The 22,711-nt window shown below is 51.5% G+C and overlaps 6 protein-coding genes across 6 annotated transcripts; 2 read left to right on the top strand and 4 right to left on the bottom strand.

Annotated features, from left to right (window-relative positions):
* Positions 1-775: 775 nt before the first annotated feature.
* Positions 776-2,692, bottom strand: BO79DRAFT_286397 (UDP-N-acetylglucosamine diphosphorylase). Its single transcript, XM_025688468.1, has 3 exons — positions 1,839-2,692; positions 1,048-1,782; positions 776-965 (listed from the first exon to the last, which is right to left on the bottom strand). Exons 1-3 carry the CDS (start codon positions 2,553-2,555, stop codon positions 894-896), a joined length of 1,524 nt encoding a protein of 507 aa, XP_025541835.1. The 5' UTR covers positions 2,556-2,692; the 3' UTR covers positions 776-893.
* A 537-nt stretch (positions 2,693-3,229) lies between these two features.
* Positions 3,230-5,124, bottom strand: BO79DRAFT_191909 (cyclophilin-like protein). Its single transcript, XM_025680859.1, has 4 exons — positions 4,849-5,124; positions 4,036-4,736; positions 3,786-3,982; positions 3,230-3,726 (listed from the first exon to the last, which is right to left on the bottom strand). The coding sequence occupies exons 1-4, from the start codon at positions 4,926-4,928 to the stop codon at positions 3,310-3,312; spliced, it is 1,395 nt and encodes a 464-aa protein (XP_025541834.1). The 5' UTR covers positions 4,929-5,124; the 3' UTR covers positions 3,230-3,309.
* A 3,345-nt stretch (positions 5,125-8,469) lies between these two features.
* BO79DRAFT_281277 (uncharacterized protein) lies at positions 8,470-10,344 on the top strand. The gene is made up of 3 exons (XM_025688139.1): positions 8,470-8,848; positions 8,911-9,018; positions 9,081-10,344. The coding sequence occupies exons 1-3, from the start codon at positions 8,618-8,620 to the stop codon at positions 10,179-10,181; spliced, it is 1,440 nt and encodes a 479-aa protein (XP_025541833.1). The 5' UTR covers positions 8,470-8,617; the 3' UTR covers positions 10,182-10,344.
* Positions 10,345-12,516: 2,172 nt separating this feature from the next.
* Positions 12,517-13,567, bottom strand: BO79DRAFT_82904 (40S ribosomal protein eS24). Its single transcript, XM_025689802.1, has 3 exons — positions 13,373-13,567; positions 12,838-13,085; positions 12,517-12,770 (listed from the first exon to the last, which is right to left on the bottom strand). The coding sequence occupies exons 1-3, from the start codon at positions 13,447-13,449 to the stop codon at positions 12,694-12,696; spliced, it is 402 nt and encodes a 133-aa protein (XP_025541832.1). The 5' UTR covers positions 13,450-13,567; the 3' UTR covers positions 12,517-12,693.
* Positions 13,568-13,845: 278 nt separating this feature from the next.
* BO79DRAFT_244342 (protein-lysine N-methyltransferase) lies at positions 13,846-15,477 on the top strand (the record flags this gene model as incomplete). Its single annotated transcript, XM_025685359.1, has 4 exons — positions 13,846-14,082; positions 14,183-14,785; positions 15,121-15,256; positions 15,351-15,477. The coding sequence occupies 4 exons, from the start codon at positions 13,846-13,848 to the stop codon at positions 15,464-15,466; spliced, it is 1,092 nt and encodes a 363-aa protein (XP_025541831.1). The 3' UTR covers positions 15,467-15,477.
* Positions 15,478-15,902: 425 nt separating this feature from the next.
* Positions 15,903-22,589, bottom strand: BO79DRAFT_226750 (uncharacterized protein; the record flags this gene model as incomplete). The annotated part of the gene is made up of 8 exons (XM_025683819.1): positions 15,903-18,005; positions 18,689-18,852; positions 20,153-20,266; positions 20,316-20,831; positions 20,884-21,130; positions 21,191-21,321; positions 21,382-21,608; positions 21,667-22,589. The coding sequence occupies 8 exons, from the start codon at positions 22,587-22,589 to the stop codon at positions 15,903-15,905; spliced, it is 4,425 nt and encodes a 1,474-aa protein (XP_025541830.1).
* Positions 22,590-22,711: the final 122 nt, after the last annotated feature.

The following is a 22,711-nucleotide window of genomic DNA, read 5'->3' as shown; positions in this document are numbered from 1 at the left end:
ACCACGAGAGACGAATAAGCAAAAAATAGATAGCTCTTGAACAAGATTTCTCCTGACACACAAAGACGGATGAGTAGAAAAGGATTTCGAATGCAACAACTTAAGCGATGAAGCTAAGCAAGGAAACGGAAAGAAACCAGTGTCGCAGGGTTTCTTTTTCCGTACGGTAACAAGAAAGATACCGGTTCGAATCGAAATTTACCATGGGTCCCGGTTGTTCCCGTATCGCGTAAGGTGGTTGATTCGCTATTCTATTGGTTGTGAGCTCTCGCGTGCGCACGGCCTGAGGCACACGTTCCGGTTATGACTTGTATGGTCTTGATTACTGGGGATTGGCGGTACATGTTCGAAACCGTCCGCCTGGCAGTTGTCATTCTCGATGACATGCAGCTTTGTGGCGTGGTCTCTCGAGTCCGGTGCACTTTTCTTTTTTTTGCTCCTGGAGCAGACACGTCCGAAGTTGGGGTTGGACTATTGCGAGACGGCCCAGTCTAGACCTGGCTTTGGGAAGACCGAGCTAGAATCATGTAGATATAGTCGATCTGTTGGAAGTATACGAGGAAGCCAGATCGGCGAGCTGTATGGCCAGTGTAAGTTCCAGCGGTAGTGAAATCTATGACCGCATCTAAGCTGGCTGGTACTACTAATCAAGGCCCCCGGCGTGCAAATCATGGATGCTCTCTAAGCTTTCCTTGTCACCCTCCCAAGGTTCGCCCACGGGCTTTCCTACGGTACGCCTCGATCGCGTCGTACAGAAGAGTATTTGGGACGTGAGCTATCAACATATTTGGCTTCAAAAATGTAACCCAGCCTATACACAGCGGGCGGTTGATTTATGCATTATTAGTAGTTCCATACAAGCTGTCCTAACTCCCGCAATATGATGATTCCATTTACTCTTCCTTCTCAACCACAGCCGGAGCCTTGAGCTCACGACCCTTGAGGAATTCCAGCCCTTCTCCACCCTGTAACTCAAAGTCAGTCTGGGTTCTCGTACGCATGTGATAAAGCAATGAATTTCATCGATGCAAATACGGAAACACTTACGTAGCTGATCAGAGGCGAGACTTCCACGCCAACAGCCTCGCCTTCAGTGACAACGACACCACCGGCCTTCTCGATCCAGCGCTGGCCCTGCTTCATGATGTCGGCCTTGCTGGTGTCGGGGTCATCCTCACCAGTGCCGCGGGCGTTCTTGAGGGGCGAGAACTCGTCCTCACGACGCACCTCAATGCTGGCGAACTTCTCCAGAGGGGTCATGGGGAAAACGTCAAACACGAACTGCTCGAGCTTGATGCCGTTGGGCTTCTCGGGCTTGAAGGCCTCGCCGGTCTCGGGCCTGATGCAAGGGATCTTCTTGCGGGCAACGTGGTGGGGCAGCTTGTGAGACCAGCTCTCAATGGATTCGAAGAAACGGAAGGAGTAGTAGTGGTTGACAATGTTGGCGGCACGGAACTTCAGGACATCGGGCTGCTTGGGGTCCTTGGCCTCGGCCGTCTCCTGGTCAATCTCAGAGTATTCGACGACGTCGGGCTTGCCGTTTCTCTGGAGGATCAGACCGACCGACTCGGTAGCGTTGCGCTTACGGACAACCTTCGTAGCGATGTCGACGTCCTTGGAGGCAGCAAAGCCGATGAAGACAGGGTCGGCAACCTTGACCAGGCAGTTGTCGACGCAGTAGGTGTGAATGTGCTGGATTCCACGCTTGCGCATGTCCTCCCTGACTCCGGAAGTCAAGAGGGCAAGGTAGATACCACCGTTGCCATCAGGAGCAACAGCCGCCTAAAACACAGGGTCAGAGTGGGGTTGGGGTAGGAATGTGAATGCTTGAAACGCACCTTAGACTTGCTCTCCATCAGAATCTTGCCCTCGTTAGAGATGCAAGGCAAGACACCCTGCTCGAAGATAACCACATTGCTCTTGTCGAGGCCGAAGTAGTTGTGCTGCTGGAAAAACTCCTCTGTGGGTTTACGGGTAGGTCCGCTGGTCATGACATACCAAGGGATGACGGCATCCTTGCCGGAAGACTTCTTCGCCAGGAGCTGGAGCTTAGCAATACGCTCGGCCTGGATCTGGAAGAGAGACTTGTGGCTGGGGAGACCGATGTCAAAGCAACCCTTGGGGGCGGAGCTACCCAGACGGGTGCCCTGTCCACCAGCCATCAACACCACAGCGACCTTGTTGCCAGCAACCAACTGCAGACCCTCATCGTACCACTTCTGAATATCCTTGGGGTCCGAATCCAGGATCGATGCGGTAGCCACTTCGGGGAGGGGTTCGAGGGAGACGGGGCCTTGCTCGGCCTTGGGAGGGTTCAGAGCCTTCTCGGCCAACTCGTTGATGCGGACGGGGTCGAAGTTGTTCAACTGGTGGAAAAGCTGGGTCTTCTCGGCGGGCTTCAGCTCGTCAACGAAGGCAAAGACCTGTCCTTGCCCGGCATCGGTGTACTTCTTCTTCAGCTGCTCGAATTCCTCGGGGGAGGGCTCACGGAGAGCGGGCTCGGACTGGCCATGGATAAGGTTGGAAACGGTTTCTTTGATCGCAGCAGCGGCCATGATTGCAGATGATGGATTAAAATAGATGGGATATGATAATATGATGGGGAGGAGGGAGAAGAGGATGGGATGGAGTCTGAAGGGAGAATACTAGAGGGGTATAGAGGGGAAAAGAAGATGGAAAGAGAGCAAGGGAGGAGGGGTGTACAGGGTGTGAAAGCGCGGGGGATCTGTCCGTCAAGAATAAATATAACTAGTTAACTCAACATGCTACGTAGTCATGCTGCAGCGCAATATTATTGACCGCCTGGATCCCTGAGAGTTTCAATTGATTATTTTTAGACGGACTAGCGACTGCCGCAGATACATTATTATGACTTATGAGGGGCCACTATTCCCTCACGCCCATGAATTGCTCGATCGCAGCCCTCCATCCAGCTTGTTGCAGCCAATCGTCTCTTCAGCTGTTGGAGGGGCCGGCGGGGCTCGCCGTGGACCCGGTTTCAGGCTTTCAGGCTTCCAAGCTCACCGACTGGCGCCAGTTCAGATCTGCTCGTCCACCTGACCCCTGAAGAGGTTCCTGGATCGGGTCTGACTAAGAGGATGAGAAAAAAGAAGGGGGGAAAACCAAGATGGGACCTAATCTACTAAACTATGTATGGAGTAGTTTAAAGTGCATGGTAAAACACACACTTTCGCTTTACAGAATGATATACCTATTAAGGTTGTATTCACACATCCGTCATTCTTCATGACGGTATCTTTAAAAATGGCATTATCATATGGTTAATTTACATTATTTTACCCCAAAGCATCAACGACGTCGCCTTTCCCGGTATCTATCGTCATCTCGGCGATCCCGTCGCCGCTCACCGTCGTTATGTCGACGGTCTCGGTCCCCGTAGGAATCTCGCCGTGGTGGACTCCGGCTGTAGGATCGATCTCGGTACCGATTACGATATGAGTCCCGCCGAGGACTCCGACTGACTCGCCTTTCCCGTTGTGGCTTCCGCGGTGGGCTTCGACTGTAGGACCGCTCGTCCCGATTAGATCTCGCCTTGGGTGCATTCTTATCGAAGACCATGTGATAATCATCGTCTCGTTGACGAGTGTTCTCTGTTGCTCGGTACTGGCGCTTCTTTTCGAGGCCAGCGACACCACCAAATCCACCCCGCTGGCCGCTGCGCTTGGTGATCGTAGCATTGCGCCAGCTCTCGGACAATTTAGATACCTATTTTTGTCATCACTGTTAGTCCATGTTGGATTAAGGTGCGTGGATAATAGACTAACACTCTGAGAGAAATCAACGTGGATACGGTGGTCATCGATCAAGACACCCTGCATCTTGAAGTATGCCTGTTCGCAATCCTTCTGGTTCTCAAACTCGATGAAAGCGTATTGTAGACTGTCACCCGTACGCTTGTCGCGGATGACCTCACATGACAGAATGGGTCCGAAGCGACTGAAGATCAGGTTGAGGTCCTCATCTAGTCAATGTGTGAGTCCAGAGCGTGACCAAGGCGCGATTTAGGATGCATACCTTGAGTGACTGGATTCAACTTGCAGACGAACAAGACGTTCTCTGGCGGCTTGACCTCGGCGAAGGGAAGATCGCCAACCATTTCCAGCGTCAACGCCTGTGCCCTTGCTTCGCGCTCCCGTCGCAGCCTCTCCATTGACTCCTCGTCCATGTCGTCATCCAAGTCTTCATCATCGGCGATTCTCACCGTAGCCAGCTGTGCCTTGGACGGCACCGGGCTCTCCGGTGGCTCCACCAAGCCTTCGGGGTCTTCAAAAGGATCATCCAGGATGACGGTATGACGAATACGTATGTCTTTGAGTGGCCGGCCGCGATCATCAATAAAGGCCTCGTTGACTTTCTCCAGGACGTCAAATCCCTCCACCACTTTCCCGAAGATCACCGCCTTGCCGTCCAGGTAATCAAGATTGTCTCCAAGAGTGATGATGAATTGGCTGGCGGCGATGCGCAGATCAGGGTCGTTGGGGGACGGTACGGTGGCCATGCTCACAGTGCCGCGTTCGTCATGCTTCAACTTGGGCGGGAGCTGGAGGGGAAATGTCCGCTGGGAAGGGCCCTGCAGCAAGCCCCATATCGATGATCCACCATCGCTTTCTGAGGAGTCGGGCCCAATCGGATCGCCAGTCTGGAAGGTGAAATTCTTTTGAACGCTGTGGACGGGCGAGAAATTATAATATTTAACTTTGCATAGCTTCAAAAAGCTAAAGCGGAAAACCACAGACAGCTTAGTTCCTGTTCAGCCACTCGATTTGTACGCGCGCAAGAAAAAGCACCGCAGCAAAACAGAAATCGAAGAAATAGGGGAGTGCTCACTTTTCGCACGCTTTGGGGGAGTCATCGACCAGCAGGTCGATGACAATGTCACCGAGGGAAGTTTCCAGCAGGACACTCATGGCAAATACCCGGCCGCTGCGGGCGATGCTGCGAGGATCGACGATGCGTTAGACAGGAAGAGGAAAATGGGGACAAGGACAGGATAAGGTCCCGGAAGAAGATGAGGCGCTAATAGGCCCGAACGATCAAGGGTTGGGATAGTCGGGGAAAGAGAGAGAGAAGGTAGGGTAAGTGAGTGAATGCACCGAATGATGCAAAAGGACCAGGATGGATGCCGAGGAGAAGGCGAAGCTCTGCTCTACGGGGCGGCAGGAAGACGCGAGTCTGTTTTAGTTAAGTTTTGGCGGGCCAACGGGTTCAGCATCGACTCTTCGCCTTGACTGGCGCAACAAATGTCACGAATCATGCGCACTCAAGTCCCTGCTGCCCAGTTAGATAATTCTTATTCTTATTCTTCGTTATTATTTGTTTCATTAGTCCCATTCTATTTTTTTTTTTTTTTTTTTTTCTTCTAAATCCTGGTCTAGTCGTCGATCAGCTACCAGCTACTTTTGTACTTTGTACCCAAAGTACAACTAGTCTCTCTAGTCTACTTACAACTACGCTAGACATTATCTACTAAACAGCTGCTAGATATCTCTCACCCATGATCAAATGATCAATCAATCACCACCTCAATGCAACTAAATCATCCAACTGTCGATCAACCAAACCCCGACCAGGTTGGTACTAAACTACTTATGGTCTGGCTCTGGCCAACGGGGTAGACTATATCCTGGTCTAACGACAGAATGACAGCAAGATGACGGGCTCACGGACCCTGAAGCATCGTGCGCTGCTTCGATCATTCTCGGCGCCTTTCGGGGTGTTCCCAGTTCCCACTGTCGGATGGTCGAACCGGCGCTTCCTCCTCCCGTGTAACCGCCGTCTTTCTCAACTGAGCGGCATGACTTCCGGAGAACCCTGTTGGACGAGAGCAATTAAGGCAAGAAATAGTTTTACACTAGGCTTGGGCCGAGATCCAGCAGGCACTGTTTGTTGCTGTGACGGAGCTGTTGCCGTTGGCTCCATGCCACAAGTTACCGGCTGTGCAGGCCGTCGGTTCTACGGAGCACAAAGCAGAGAGCTTTGGAAGTAAAGGGAACCAAAGGGGGCAAAAAGGCACGAAAATTCGGACTGAACATGCTCAACCAAGAATCAACAGGTACACCACGGGGAATTGACCCGGCTCAGCAATAGAAAGAGAAGAGATGCAATTAACGGATATCTGATGCTTTGGGATGTCCCGTTCACTGCCCCGAATCCCATCTGCTTCGCGAGTTTCACTACAGGGGCGTTGGAAAAAACGGGCGGTCTCTTGCAGCTAGATCCAACAATCGCTCCATCGTTCGATCAATGACTCGGTGCAGCTATGCCAGCAATCCTCTGCTATCTATTAGAGACACGTGGTGTACTTTATCTAACCCGGAGCCCCTTTACAATAAGGATCGACTCAGGGCGCCGTTAGGGACCGAGGAAATAAAATGGGATTCATGATCTCCCAAGGGGTCCCCTATTCGGTGGCTGGTCCTATTGCCAATGGCAGAGGAGTTGACCCAACCACTATGTGATAGTGAGGTGAAAGAAGTAAAGTGGCTATTCCACCTTTCAGCTTACGGCTAGGACTTTGTTCTCGTCATTTTCCGTTTTCTTCACTTTTAACTTTCTTTTTTCTCAGTTTTTAATTTTGTCCCTCTGCCCTTTCAAGCTGCCCCTAATCTCTCCGCGTTAACCTCTCGTTTATCTGTATCTATCCCACGTTCTTTGTTTTTCTCAGCTCATTTCGTTGGCTACTGATCTTGAAACATAAGATTCCGGGTCTTATCTCTGTGTGATCTGCCTTGATCGCCAACCAAAGACACACTAACCATTTTAGCTCCGTTCGCTGATCTTGTAGTTTCCGTGATATTCATTACTTTGCAACTACCTTACAACTGACAGGTGGAAACCGTTCCGATCTGGGCCAATCGTTGTTTAATAAACTGATGGGTTTGAGCGCCAGCAGATGCTGACACTTTGACAGCCCCTGCCAGGCAGTGAGGATATGTACCAGACCCCGTGCCCCTGAACCTCATGCATACTAAGATCTCCCATGCCCCACAGCCCTTGTCAGGCCTCGTCGGGTTCAGGAAGTACCTCGCCATTCTCTTATTCGCCAGAGAGCACTTCCCTTTATTCCTTTTTTCTTTTCTGCTTTTTCTCAATGAGGCCAGACTTTCCCTTTTATTGTTCGGGTCTCCATGGCAAAACCTGGAATCCAGAAGCCATGCATACTAGTGCAGATCCAGTCCCAGCCCGGTGACCGGGACACAGTTTTAAAGACGTTCCATTATATACCAGGGCTATTCTCTGGTCCAGTCTTGGCTGCTAAGCCACATTGTGATGCTTTACTGGAAACGAAATGATCCAATCGAGCCCAGAGGGTGCTGTGATTTCTTGTAATGAGATAATGAGAATTCTAGGAAACCAAGCTTTCCGAGAAAATGGGGCGATCTCATTGGAGCACGTCCGTTTGCACTGCAAGCTCAAGCTCGGCCATGTATCCGCCTTCTCCTTACCTTGACAAGGAACCCCAATATCTAAAGTGACTCGTGGCTATGACAGTCATTCGATCCGATTCGAGACGGATGCTGTATGCCAAAAGTACTGACTATTTTAGACGTGCAGGTCATTTATAAAAAAGGGAAGAAGAAGAACGAGGGTTGTTTGATACCGGCGGCTGCAGCCAATAGGATTATCTTATGTCGACCATTGTCCTATCATTGGCAAACATGCACACGTTCATTGCTCCCGCAACCCCCCGTCAGTAGGGTAGGTAGGTGGGCGCATCTGAGAGGGTTCCTGCAAACGTAGCCGGCGGCTGTCTGCTCCGCGACCGCTTATTCCTGATGCCGACTTGGCCTGTCACTTTGGACGCCGTTTCTTCTATGAGAGCAGCATGTCATCATCCAAACACTGGAGTGGCGGAAACAGAAGCACCAGTGGATGGCCCATTGGGAGGTGATTGGATGAAACAGCTCAGAGATCTCAGGCCTTCCCAACTAGGCTTGATAGGTCTTGCGGTAATGACTATCAAATCAGGTCACTTGGTGCAACGTTACTTTTGTGAAACAGAACCTCTAAAACGCCGGGGTATTTTGGCCTGCCTGGTCTACTATCAGCATGCCTTGAGGGTCCTCCAACTCACAAATTCTGATTTTCTTTCTTGAATAAGAATGCAACACGGAAAATTGCATGTTACTCCCCTGGTACAACCAGAGCAAGAACAGTTAAAGTATCAAACTAGAAACCCACCTCGAATCAGGATGTGACGTTAATTCCCCTTGGAACTGGGGAAATGCTCCTGGTGAGGTGATGATCGGTCTGAAAATGTATCCCCAAGGCTAGAAGCCAACAGCAGTGGCCTTTCCCCACGCAGAAAATAAAATGGAAATTAAAACAATTGAACCCAAAAGGAAAAGGGCCAGGCCTTCTTCTAGCAGCAAGACTACGCACCACTGACACATGGACTTAAATCTGGCCTTGCTTCCGGCTAAAAACCCCCCTCATCCCTCCCGGTTTCTTTTTGAATATTTGATGGTAGACGGAACATGCTGGTCCCTATCATCCCTGATCTACCGACATTTTTATGCTCGCAGCAAACCTTTGAGAAGTCTTTTCACTCCTTAGTCTTGTCTTGACTACATGTGAGTCTTGCAATAGAGAAACCATGTTTTCCTCCGCACTGAATGATCAAGCTGTGATGGCTCAATCTTACTACTCTTCCGTGGACGAGGCCGGCTTCTGTCCACAGTCCAAGCGAGACGCCTTGTCAATAGCACACTCCGTACGGAGTGAATCTCATCATGACATGGTGGATAGAAGCTCTGCTTGTGTGAGCCCTAGCAGCGAGCTAGATAGCAAGAGCCGGAACTCCACCAGGCGTCGGATACAAGTGGCAGTAAGTTACTTATCTAAAGCTGAGATGTGATTGCAGAAGGGACAGACACTGATCATCACCAGTGTAACCGATGTCGGAAAAGAAAGATCAAATGTAGTGGCGACAGTGGCAATGGACATGGTTGCTCTAACTGTATCAATGCCGGAAACAAGAATTGTCAATTCTTGAGGGTATGTACTGTGTCTCCATTCCGAGACCTCAGCTCTAGAGACAATTAGCTGATCAGCCATAGGTAAATTCGGAAATGATGCAGCCGAGAGCCAGCGAATGGTCCCAGATCTCAGGAGCTACTACGATGTCTCCGTCTCCAAGATCCGGTCTGTATGTACCGACGACCTCACCCAATCCTCGCATGGCCCCTTTTCCGCGGGCCTCTAGTTATGATCTCGGATCAGCCGATCCTCATAGTGCATACCATCGACACCCCTTTGGGGTGGACCACGGGTTGCCCTACTCAGATGAGGCTTCAGTGTATTCATCTCCGTCGTCTGGGTACATCCTGCCGAGTGCTCCACCGAACATTTTCATGGATCACTGCGGACAGACATGGAACCCGAAGTTGTGGAATCAGAGTGTTCCTGTTGGCAGGAGTCCCAGTGGACCAGTATATCCAGACAGCGATGCCGAGGCCGCCCTGAGTCAATCGGCGTTTTACATTCCTCACTCGACGGAAGGCCCACCAATCGTCCCAACGATGAGCTTTCCTACCGCAGAAGGGCAAGGGACGGACCGAACGCTTCCCAATCCCAGTCGGAACCAAGCTCAGATGGGGATGAACACCTTCACGACAACTGAGGAGACACTCTACGGGATACCATACGGGTACCGGACCAGCAACAGCTGGGCGCACAAGAGCGCCATGTTAAACCATGGCCGCATGCAGAGCCCAAGCGAGGCTTACAGAAGCGGTGCTATCAACCGGAGTAGATCGGCACAAGATATGATGTTTGGTTACTTGCCGTCGAATGGCAGCTCATCACCTTTAGTCGCTGCTGGTTCGTTTGCTTCTGCGTTGGATGACGCGGTTGAGACGAGCGACGGGCTTCGCGCGAGCCCCAGCGACAGCCACCAACCATCGCGGACGTTCTCGCATGACCACCTTTCCGACTACGGCTCCGATACCTATGTGTATAGTAGTAGCGAAAGGCGCGACAAAAACCACTCGCACACCGATGGGGCAGGATCGATGTTGATGAGCGGGCTCACGTACACGCGCCCAGTGCCGGGACATCCCAGTCCTCCGCCGTTGGTTCACAGCCCAGCGTTTCGAGCAGCCACCGAGATACACCACCACACCGCCATGCCGTCGCTGAACAGTTCGAGCGAGTACTAGGGACTGAAGTGTCCATGCGTCCCGATGAACGTCCAGGGTAGTTTACAAGCTATCTATAGACCGTTAAGCGCCTTGGCAGCGCCGATCCCCAGTTGGCCACCAACAAGGGCCCTAATCCTACAAACAGCGACGTCGGCAAACAGTACCATTTTCCAAAGCCGAGTGCTTTAATTTTGTGGCCATTTTACACATGTCCACTCAACGAGAGAGAAAAACAAATAACTCAAATGTTACACTACTAATCTTAGGGTCGGTTGGCTCTGTGTTTTGATTTGTTTCTGCCCCTTATTTTTGTGTTCTTTTTCAGCCGGGTGCTATTGATTACCTTGTCAGCCTGACAAGATCCCCAGGGTGGGCTGGCTGGTTATTCTTTGTTCGCAGGTGGCTCGTTGGGTTTGATAACCTATTGCTTAATTAATTGTCTCGAATTGTTTCATTATTTGTTGGGCCACGGAAAAGAGGGGGCGCCGTTGTTACTGCTACTACTGCTGTTGTTGTCATAATACTTTTACTATGTTTTGATTACCCCATCCATTATTCCTGTTTTGTTTTACACTTTTACTCTTACGTTGACTGGCCTTTGTTAATGCTGCCTGGCAGCCTAATGGTTACACCCGCGTGACCTTAATATGGGAGGGAGAGAGTGGAGAGAAGAGGGGAATGTATGAAAATAATAAGGATAGCATTTACTTATTTACATACATACTATTGATCTATACTTTTAGACATGCTGTGAATAGCTGTAGACACTCTGAAAAAAATCATCTACAGTATCCCTATCTCTTCAATTGACCTCTACCTAGCCCCAACTCACACCACTTATCCTCCAATCCCAACCCAACCACTGAACAGAGAACCCAGCTCCAGCTCCAGCCCATGAGTATGACCATCTCACTCAACTAAACTAAACTAAACCAAACTACTTACTTACCTGCTTAACTTAGCCCTCCCCAACCCACCCTAACCTCCCCAAGTGAAACCCCAATCCCCAACTCCCCACATCCACATAACATCCACATCCCCGCCAAGCCGTTACCCCAAGTATAGTACCAGACTATAATAATATAATACTACCTACCTACCTACCTACCTACCTACAGTAGTTACAATATAGTACAGACTAATAATAAACTTCGTACACAAATTCTAAATTAAATTATACTACTCCAACCCATGTAACCCCCAAACCACACCACTGGTCTCCCGGTCTCCCGGTCTCCCGGGTCCAGCTTCCGCTCGGGTGGTAAGTAGTAGTATGATGTGTTATGTGTACCGTGTCTATGGGGTGATGTTGGGTAGGACAACGAACGGGACAAAGAAAGAGATGGTTACTACGTAAGTACTTACTTACCAGGCTATCGGGGGGAGGTTGGGGGCAAATGAATACTACCCTGATTTATTTAGGCTTTGGATATGTCTTACTGTGGTGGTAGATAAGTGATAGTGGGCTGGGCTTAGGGGGTAGTATGTGTATGTGGGGAATCTCACTACACTTACTGGTAGTATCTGATAGGATAGGGAAGTTTAATTCGATGATGGTGGTGGTGGTGGTGGTGGCTGGCGATATAGGCGCGTGGGGATAGAAAGAAGGATTGTTGGATGGCGTAAGTTGGGAGAAGGGTGTAGTAGGCCGGATGGGATTCCTGGATTGGGATGGATTGCCTGTCTTCGTCTTTGTCTTCTGGGATCTGGGAGGTAAATGGTAAATGGGCATGTTGTTTCCGGACGGAAGATCGACCGGGGGCAGGGGAGATTATCAGCACAGACATAGGTACGTAGTGTACTGTAGGTACTAATCTAGTGGTTATCGGGCTGGAAGGGAAAGTCATAAGGGTAATAACAAAAAAGGGATATATTTAATTTTAATGGATATCCATCCCGAATATCCCCGGTACGCGCGCGCGAAAGAAGTAAAAGAAAGAAGTAAGAAAAAACGACCAATCCACACTCATCGCCTAGGCGTCTTGTCTGGTCTTGTCTTGGGAATATGCGGGGAAAGTGAAAAATGTTTTTTAAGAAAATCTTCCCTGATCTTTTTTTCATTCTTCATAAGAGGGAGGGGGAATCGTGATATGATAGAGGGAAAAAGAAAAGAGGAAAACGAGAAAACAAGGAAACACAGGCGGGTTATGCGGTGCCCGCCCCAATACGGTAAGTAGAATAGAGGGAGAGTTAAAAAGAAACCATGAAACGAGTTTGATGATAACGCCCTCATTCACATACACACACGACAACCACACACACCAACCCAGTGTTCCCTTCCTTTTTTTTCCTTTTCCCCCTTCATATCCAGCAGGGAATAAGTAAAAAAAAAAAAATTGTAACAATTTTTTCCTTTCTTCATTTTTCACTTCAGGCCCGGGTCCGCGTGTCGACGATCGTCTTCTCCTCCATCTTCTAATTCTTCGTCGTCGTCCGAGTAGTAAGGTATCCGATGATCCGAAAGTGAATTCGAATCCTGCAACGACCCCCCTCTCTCTCAACCGCACGGAATTCCATCGTGACGATCCGCTTAGTCCTTGTTCTTCTTGGGGCCCTTGGTCTTGGCGGTACCGCGGAACTTCTTGGAGCGGTTCTTCCGTTGCTTGCCTGTATGGGTTGTGAGTATTGTTTCGGCGGGAATAGATTTTGATGGTATAAGTGGGTGTAAACATACGCTGCTGTCTGCTGGGCTTCTCGACCTTACTGCCAGCACCGATACGGACCAGACGGTAGAGGGGCTCGAACTTCTTCAGGGCCTCCTGGGAGTCGTAGATGAGAGCGAAGCCAGTGCTCTTACCACCACCGTACTGCGTACGGAAACCGAAGACGGAGACCTGGTCCTTGTTGGACTTGTACAGGTCGGCGAGCTTGTCGCGGAGCTCGTCCTTGGAGACGTTGGCGCGGTTGGGGTGGAGGACATCCCTGTTGGAAAGAAAAATCAATCATCAGCATGCCGTTATTCCCTTGCTGGTTTGTCCCAAATTCATGTTGTCTGTCTGATATGTCCGAATTTCAATATTCGATATTAGAGCACACACACACACACACACACAAAATATATAACGTAGTATATACTCTGTGTGCTCAAAAATCGAACATTTCCATCCGGACATATTTCCTCCTCTTATTCCTCCTCTTGTTGTATCCGTCCGTATTCTCTCTGCATTTCCTCCTTCCAATCCTTCCAGCTCATGGTGAAGGGAGCTTACACGACCATCTGCTTGCGAGCAAGCAGGGGGTTGCGGATGAACTTGCGAGTCCGCAGGGTAACGGGAGCGTCGGCCATGGTTGCAGGTGCAGTTGACAGCGAGAATCTGCGTGCGACAGGGAGAAGCTGAAGGGCAGAAACGGGGGGGCGCGGGTTGTCGAAGTCGCTGTCAGTCGTTGGCGGGCTCGAGATGCGCTCGATTCAATTTTGGCAGAGTTTCGTTGTGCATCGCCTGTGGGCTCGGCTAGGCTACACTAGCCGGATGGGGTTAGAATATTACCCTTTGTGGGTGTATCCTTAGTAATACATACCTTACCATAACAGGTTAGAACCATCAACTAAATACAAAGAAGTTATGCTAGGGTAGCGCATTGCTTACTAACCTATCCAATCCACTAAGATAACCACTTATCAGTATCTACTATATCACTTTTTATCTCAACTACAGCGACTCACTCCAATTGCACATCCAAAATGTCCCTCTCCCTCCTCACAGCCCAATACTTCCAACAACTCGATCCCCACCTCCTCACCTTCCCCGAAGACAACCACCTCCTCCACCCCACCACCCAAGAAACCATCTACACCACTCTCTTCTCCGAATCCCACGCCGCAAATGAACAACCCCTCCCCCCACCCGCCTACCGCACGCGCGTGCTCAAGCGCCTCATCACAAAACTAGAATCCCTACTCTCCAACCCCGAGGAGGATGTACGCTGATCCTGATCCATATCCCTTGAGTATGCTTTACACTGCATACCCTACCCACCCTTATCCACATTATATCTAACCCACAATTCCCATATAATAGGAAATCAACGAATCCCTCCTCGAAGAATACAGCACGCTCCTCACCCTCCCCAAACCCTCATCAATCGAACAAGCCCAACAACTCACATACATAACCTACACCGCGCCACCAGAAGAAGACGACCATAACTCTTCCCCATCCTTATCGGAGACTACTGAGAGACGAACAATCCTCACCTCCGAATCCCGCTCCGCAATCATAACGGCCGGTACAACCGGCCACCGAACATGGGAAGCCGCATTGCATCTGGCCACGTACCTCTCCTCCACGGCAGCAGGAAAGGCGCACATCGCCGGGAAGAAGGTGCTGGAGCTCGGCGCCGGGACGGGCATGGTGTCGATGTTCTGTGCGAGGTATTTGCAGCCGGAGGTGGTGGTGGCGACGGATCGGGAGCTGGGGTTGATGAGGCAGATTAGGGATTGTGCGGGACGGAATGGGTTAGTTGGGGAGGGAAATGGTGGTGGGGTGTTTAAGGGGTGGATTTGGGAGTGGGGGAGGGAGTTGTCTAGGGGGAGTGGTGAGGATGATGATGATGATGACGAACTGCAGCAGGTGGGAGATGGTGAGAAGGTAGAGTTTGATGTTGCGTTGGGTGCAGATTTGGTACGTTCTTCTCTTCTCTTTCCCTTCCGTATCTTTTCCTCAGCTTTGTTGGTCTGTGGTTTGTGGTTATACCATGGACAAACAACGTGCAACTCTGGCCCGAAGCACTGGGTGCAATCGCCTAATCTGGAGCGAATTTCCCGAGCACTATCCATTCCTCTGGCCATGGTAGCTACCTAGCTAGCTACCTCTACACCAGATGAAATGATGTGCATCATGTCGTGTCGTATCGTGTTATATTAAGTGCTGTTGTGTCGCGTTGCACTACATACCTACCTCCTCCATCTCAAAAACGAGAAAAAAAAAAAACTGACAGGTAGGTACCTCGAATCCAGATCTACGACATCGACCTCGTCCCCCTCCTGGTACAGACCGTCAAATCCCTCTTTGAGAAATACGCCGTCAAGGAATTTCTCATCTCCGCGACATTGCGCAATGAGCGGACGTTTGGGGCGTTTTTGGATGCTTGTGGTGGGTTTATTTTCCCTCTCTTTTTAAATACCCTGGTATCGGTTTGTGTGTGTGTGGAACTGATTGACTAACTAATTGTGTTTGTAATGAGCAGAGGAGAGTGCGTTGAAGGTGGAACGGGTGCAGTTTGAGTCGCCCGCGGAGGAGCATCAAAGGGGGTTCTTTCATTCGACGGCTATTCCGATTAGGACGTATAGGATTACGGCGTGATTCTATTTCGGATGTAAGAGGGGTTATGTATAGGTGCCATGTGTGTATGTATGTTATAGACAATAGAAAAGAGTGACGATATAGGTACTATCTGTGCACTGTATAAATCTAGGTATCTGTATAATTCCATTAGAGAAAGTACTAACTACCTTCTCTTCTAATGATAGTAATATAAATATTTTTCTGTATTTGTATGCAATATAGACATCGCTCATGGGTATCATAATATATCTAAGGAACGCCCTCTCCCCTTCAAGACAGGAATGAGTGAATAAAAGAGTAGTAAGTAATGAACCACATAGGGAATGTGTGCATACACCCCAATAGTGTATGCTGGAACCACGCTCGACAATACTATAAGGTAGTAACTGAATAGAATGACAGCACCATGATCAACAAGATACTCTCGACATTAAAACAATATACCAGTGGTGGTTCACTGGCAGTCGGCAAGACTCTCCCGGAGTAGCCCCTCGTCTACTTGCTCTGCATGCACCGATACCGGCACTCGTGATCGCGACGGAGGCCGGAATCCCAGGATCGGTCCCTTCTGGTTCACCCCCGGATAACGGAAGCGCAAAGGAGGGGCCAGCTGAGGCCGGTGGTGTCGGCTCTTCCTGGAGGTGGAGCCGGCGGATGAGGGCCTCCGGCTGGGTGTGTTGGAAGTGGGAGCAGAAGCTGTGGTAGACGTCTCGGCGTTGGGTTCGTCGGACGAGGTGGGCGCCGTGCCCCAGTGTCCGCGGACCCAGCCGCCCACGCGTCGGCCCAAGGAGAATTTGCGGGATGAGGTGGTTGTGTCTTCGGTGTCGTTCTCAACCGGGGTTTGACTGCGACTGCCGGCCACTGAGGCAAGGAGTGTTTGCGAGCTTTGGTCGGTTATCATCGCCAGCTCGCTGCCCGCTGTGACGATACTGGGAGAGATGACGGGAGGCGTGGGGAACAGATCGGCCCTGGAAGACATGATCCGGCGGGGAATGCGGACCGGGACAGCACTGGAGTGGAGGTCGCTCAGTCGCGAGGGACGACGGCTGGGCGTGTGGATGTCCATGCCAGCCACGGAAAAGAGACTTTCATGGGAGGCGCTGTGGCGGGGGCCGCGATAGGGCGTGGAGAACATGCCCTCCTGAACGGCAGGAGAGGCACCCCGCTCGGATTCGGTATAGTTTGTCGATCGCCCATCTTCCCTCTCCTCCGGAATGACGGACTGCATCGGGGCTCTGCCTGCATATTCGGCGCTGCTGCGACGCTGGAAATAGTCATGAACCAGTTCGTCGTCAATGCCTGGGATTGACACTCCATCGCCATCCAGCGAGCGATATGCCGCATCGATCTGCGCCTTTTTGAACCGGCCGTTTCGCAGTGGCGAAGAGAAGACCGTGCTGTCAGGGCTTGTCGGTTGGGAGGAATCGAACCCGCGGTCTACCCGGTCGAAGATGGACGACGGCTGGTATGCCGACTGTGGGGAGCTGGCCATCGATTCCGTCGCAGGCGACTGCACAGACCAACGGTGAGGAACCGTCGGAGGAATAGAGACGGAGGTTTGCGAAAGGATCGTGGAAGCGGAGGAAGTCGAGGGTTTGGAGCGGTGGTTTGGTCTGAGAGGGAGGGGTGTTCCTGCAGCCGAGTGTAGCACCGTCGCACTGCCAAGGGAGCGTCTCTTCTTGTTGCGACGAAAGAGTGACCCCCGCTCCTTCTTGATGGCCGGTGAGTGATAGTGGTGATGGATGTGGAATTCCTGCGACACCCGGCGCGACTCTTTCGACTCCAGTTCCTGACTGAGGGTCGTGGACGGCCGGATCTCCTGGTCTTCGGGCCCCAACGGCTGGTGCGACAGAACCTGATCCCGCAGATTCTCGACTTCCTGGTTGGAGCTTTCTAGCATCTCCCGCAACTCCATGATCCCCATCTGTAGGTTGGCATTGTCTTGTAGGATGTCTCGGACGAAGCGGGATACCACCGTTGCGCCGCCGCGATTACGGCCCAACTCCTGGGCCGCTGCGGCACCCTTCAGTCGACCAGCGGCGCCATCAAGCTCCCGTTCCACGGTCCGCCGCCGTTCCATGCGTTGAACCAGCTCCGCATGTCGGTCCCGTTCCTCACGGGCTTCCTTCTCGATGCGATCCACCTGATCGTGCAGGTCCCGCAAGGTACATTCAGCTTGGCGCCATCGCTGGACGGCCGACTTGGAGTACTCCTGTGCGGACTGCAGGCTCTCCTGCAGCTTGGATTGTTCCGCTTCCATTTGCGCCAGTTGCGCTTCGAGATCGGCGGCGCGAGCCGCTGAGTGCGTGAGTTTGCGCAGCTCCGCCTCGGTGCTCTCGAGGCGGGTTTCTAGCGACTTGGAGTGGGAGTCAGACTCGGCAACGGCCTTGTTGAGGCCATCGAGCTGCTCTAGCAGGCCGCGATTCTCTTCAATGATGCGGGCATTCTCAGCCTGGACTTCCCGCTTTTCGCGTTCTAAATTCTCAATGCTGACGAGTAACCGATGGCGGTCCTCTTCCGCCTCGGCCATGTAGGATTCATGACGGTGGAGTAGAGCCTGGAGAGCAAAGGTTAGCGATGATGAGCTGCTAGTAGCTGCCGCCATGGCAGCTTTATCTGGAAAAACAGTCATGACGGACAAAAACGCAATGGGAGAGTACTGGGGATGACGCCAGCATGGAGGATGGTGGTGATGATGGCGGCGAGGAAGCCACGAAGGCATCTCCCGATCGACTGCAATCTATTGCATTCATCTTCGCGAGCCCGAGCGATGATCAAATTCCAACGGTGGGCACCGATCCATCCAAAAAAGGTAACAAAAATGTGCGGGTAGACAAGAAGTATGTGCAGCCCGACAGAAGTATGTGAGTGGGTGGGCGGGTATACAGGAGAGAGAGTATAAGGATATAGATAGATAGATAGATATAGATATAAGAGGGGCGTCACGCAACACGATGAAACGGTTAAATAAAAGCCAATGGGCAGACATGCAGAAACGAGAAACCAAGGCAAGGCAAGATCCCTGGCCGGTCATCCTTATACAGCAGGGAAGTAAGAGGCCGGTTGTACGACTAGAACTCCCCCGCGGCCGGGAAAACCAGGGTGACGTCGGCGAACCATCCAACGAGCGAAGTTTAAAATGCAAAATGAATAATGCAATTAATCCACCGACGGAAAAGCACGGGGAGAAGGAAAGCGTAAGAGACGATAAAAAAAAAAAAAGTAGACTAACTAACGTACCTGGCCCAGCCTCGCGGCAGTTGCCAAATCCTTTTCGAGCCCCTCCAAGGCGACATGATTATGAAGCAAGAATGCGCAGTCATCGCGGCCACAGCAGCAACGGGGAGAGGCAGAAGAGGAACTGGTGGCCGCGTGGGAGGGAATGCAGGGCAAATGATTAGCGGCTGGTGGATCGGAATCCATGGCTGGGAGGGAAAGTAGCAGCGGCAGTAGCAGCAGGATTCTTCGGAACAGGTGGAGGAAGTTGAAGCAGAAGGTGAGTTGGCACCCCTACTAGTCGGAGCGATGAGCTGGACTGGAGACGCCAGTTCATCGAGAGACCAGAGAGGCAGTCAGTGAGAGATAGAGGAGAGAGTGTGAGAGATTAATTTTAGGCGCTGAAGTGGAGATGGTGTCTTTGCTTCAGACACAAACCAGTCACTAACTTAGTTAACTAATTATGATTTAGGGGAAAAAGGAGGAAAAGAATCCGAGGCAAGAAACTAAGGGCCCTGTCGGGCCTAGGAAGAATGCAGAGACCGAATCCTGCAGGTCCAATGGCCGATATGCACGACCGGGGGGAAGAATTGGATTGAATTGATGGGATGGAATGACTTTCACTGGAAGAAGAATAAGTAAAGCGTAAATAATGCATTTTGCCCAGTCGATGATGTCGAACAAAACACAAAAAGATGTAATCAAGGCGGACAGCTGTGATTTAGGGCAGCTGATTGGCTCGATCGGGGAAAAGTTACCCACGGCAGCGAAGTTTATCGGTACTGCCATTACGGACAGTACAGGCTTACATCCTGATACAACACACTCTCATAACGTAGTTTCCATCTACACCAATCATCTACTATGAGTATCAACATATGGGAGATATTGGAGAATTTCTCTGGACACTCACATGAAGATAAAAATAACTCATTTCTGAATAATGCACTGACAATTGTTTGTTCCTTTCCCCCGATCTGATTCGGAACAGACTCCACTCCCCGATGAAAATGATACGCAGCAAGCAAAGCAAGCAAGGCAAACCAGGGAGGCTGGTCGGTGCCTGATGGATGCAGCATCCCGTGCCAGCTGGTCCTGTCTCCATCCACTGCTCCATCCGGTCGCCCAATTCCATCCTTTCCTCGCTCGTTTCATCATCAGCATCAGCATCAGCCTCGTCTTCTTCATCGGAAAGCCCAGAGAGTGGACCGGTGTGCATTTGCATATTCCGCTATTCCCTACACTGTCTGCTGTCGTATGTACTACTACCTACAGCGCCCTTTTTTTCCCTTCTCTCCCTCGGAAGGGAGAGAAAGGAAAAGAGGCATAGCCATCCCCTCCCCCCAAGAACTCAAACCCCTGCTGCAATCAATCCATCATGAGATGCAGGTACACAGTCTTTCTTCACATGCCACATGTAATCAAACCGTTCACATAAAATACTCCCGAGACTACCCAGATCGCCCGCTCAAAGTAGAAAGTCATTACGCACATTAATAAACGCCCCGGCGCCGCCCTCCTCGCTAATCTCATTCACCAGCACTTCGGTCTGTTGGTAAAGTCGCTCCAGCGCGGCCGATGAGGATTTACCCAGCGACACTGCTTTCCATTAGTAACTGAACTATTAGCAGTAGTTTTTCAATTAACATACCGAGAATGGCCGAGTTCAACTCTTCCGCCACGGCAATGCGTCCCGCAGGGTCCAGGTAGTGGCCATGCACTGACCGTCGCGCGTCTTGGTAGGCCACTAGGGAAAAGATGTCGTCCAGCATCTTCCGATCCCCACCCCGCTCCTCTGGTGGATAGTCCAGGAACAATTGCTGCCCGTACTGCACCGCCTCCGTGAGTAGCTCGTTCGATCGCGCTGTGCTCTCCGTCTCCTCCATGTCCATGCCGTCCGCCTCGTAGCCATCACCTTCCTGTAGCTGCTCGTCCAACTCCATCTCCTGGTCAAACACTGCGCTGCTGTCCGACAACCCATTCGACGACTTGCCGCGCTTCGATGGCGACGGCGACGACTCGTTGCACCGACGCATCATCTCCAGGAATTTGCGGCATCGTAGCTTGAAGTGGATCTGCGGGTAGGTCTGCAATACGTTCGCGTAGTAGGCATTAGTATACTTGAGTGCCTTGTCGATATCGCCTTCCAAGATAGCCGCGCGGATCTCTGTCGTCAATCAGTAAAAAAACAACAACTACAAGAGTTTAGACAGTCATACTCTGCCGGTTGATGGCTTCGACATCTTCCTCCACCTCGTACTTCTTCAACGGTGCCTGTCGACCGTTCTCCAACGCCGTCGACTCTGCCGCTACCTCTTCGGCAAACGCGCGGGCGGTCTCGACATAGCCGTCATGCGCAAGAAACTGCGCCACCAACTCCTGCAGCAGGCCCGATTCATCCAACGGGGGTTGCAGATTGGCCGTGCTGGTCAGAGCAATCTCCGAATGAATCAACGACTTTTCTTTCTGTCCAGAACTATTAGCTACATTACAACTCATATAAGAATAGCGAGTGGGTTGGCTTACCTTGACCATGTCATCGATATCAAACATGAAGGGCTGCTGCCCAAAGTTCACTACCAAGTGGACGGGCGGTTGCTTCTTCATGCCCACCGACGGGTAGACCTTTAGGTTTCGTAGTTCCCGGAATGCATTTCCTGGTCGTGGTTAGCTGAGGTAATACTATCGCCATTGTGAGGCAGCCAGCGTGGAGGTACCTAAGAACACGCCATTCTTGGTGAAGAAAGCACACCCTGTGGAAAAATTTACACCACATCCCACAGTGTCATTAGCCCCAAACGTCGGACCGTACTGTCGTCCCTGCCCCTGACTTTCTCCGAAAAAGGACTTCCCATCATCGCCATGGTAAGCCCATGATTCCTGTTCCCATCCGGGCAGCCGTTCTACCGAGGCTTTCTTGCTCGAGAATCCGATTCCGATCATGCTATGTTCCCAGTCAGCACTCTGATGAACAATACGGGTATAGAGTGGCCTCCGCGTACCCCTCTTTGGGTTTGGATAAGATGGTGATCTCAAAGTAGTAGATCCCGCACTGCGGGGGCATGGGATTATCTGCCCGAACGGCAGCAGCCTCATGTTCATGCTTGTTGACCGGACCAGTGTATCGGACTTCCAACCCTCCATTTCCAAGCTCCAGGCCGGTGAATTTATCGTCGTCGCTCCATCGGGAGGGGAGTGGTAGCAGATGGTCGTCGTCGCTGGGGGGTTCTCTTTCGATGATATCATAGGTCATGCCCCGATGGGAGGGTGCAATCCGGGGCAAGCTAGCCTGGCTGGAGGAAGTGGAGAGGTTATTCGAGGTGGAGGGGGGAATGGCGCCATCGCGCTGGGCTGCATGCTTTGCCCGACGGGCGGCATCGAGACGGGAGACATAGCGGGAGTTTTGGAGATATGAGGGGGTGAAGGAGGGTGTGGGCGAGTCGGTGAATGCACCCGGATTGTGATAGCAAGGGTCAAAGCGGGCGAGGTTGGCAAACTTCCGAGAGTAAGGAGGAAGCGAATCGCCGGGCGACGACCTCCATGAGGAGTTCATTTGCATCTCGGCATCCACGGCGGCGGATGGCCTCAGCAGGCGGGCTTCGGGAGAGAAAGGCGGCGGCGGGGGATACGAGGCGGTGGAGGTGGAGAGGGAGGAGGGGGAGAAGGGCGAGAAAGGATGATTGCTAAAGGTGGGAGGGGAGAGAGCGGCGGTCCCCGACAGCACTGAAGCGTAAGAAGAACGACGGGGGATGGAGGAGATACTGGGGACGTTGGAGTAGTAGTTGTAAGTCGAAGGAGTGGAGGAGGAGGTGGTGGTAGTGGTGGTAGTAGTAGGGGCAGTAGTGGAGGCAGTAGTAGTTGAGGTAGTGAGAGCAGCAGCTGCTCGTGGAGCTCCACCGGAAGGGGGAAACGATGCGTCAGTCATGGCTGCTGCTGCTGCTTCTGCTGCTGCTGCTGCTGCCGGGTACTAACTTAACGCTTGCTCTGTTAGTTTACTTAGCCAGTACTTTCAAATAATGTCTTTCATTCGTACCATTTGTATCTGCA

Source organism: Aspergillus costaricaensis (genome assembly GCF_003184835.1).
Source record: "Aspergillus costaricaensis CBS 115574 unplaced genomic scaffold BO79scaffold_9, whole genome shotgun sequence".
Taxonomy (NCBI): domain Eukaryota; kingdom Fungi; phylum Ascomycota; class Eurotiomycetes; order Eurotiales; family Aspergillaceae; genus Aspergillus; species Aspergillus costaricensis.
Note: the sequence above shows the minus strand (reverse complement) of the source record. Positions and strands in the feature narration are given on the sequence as shown.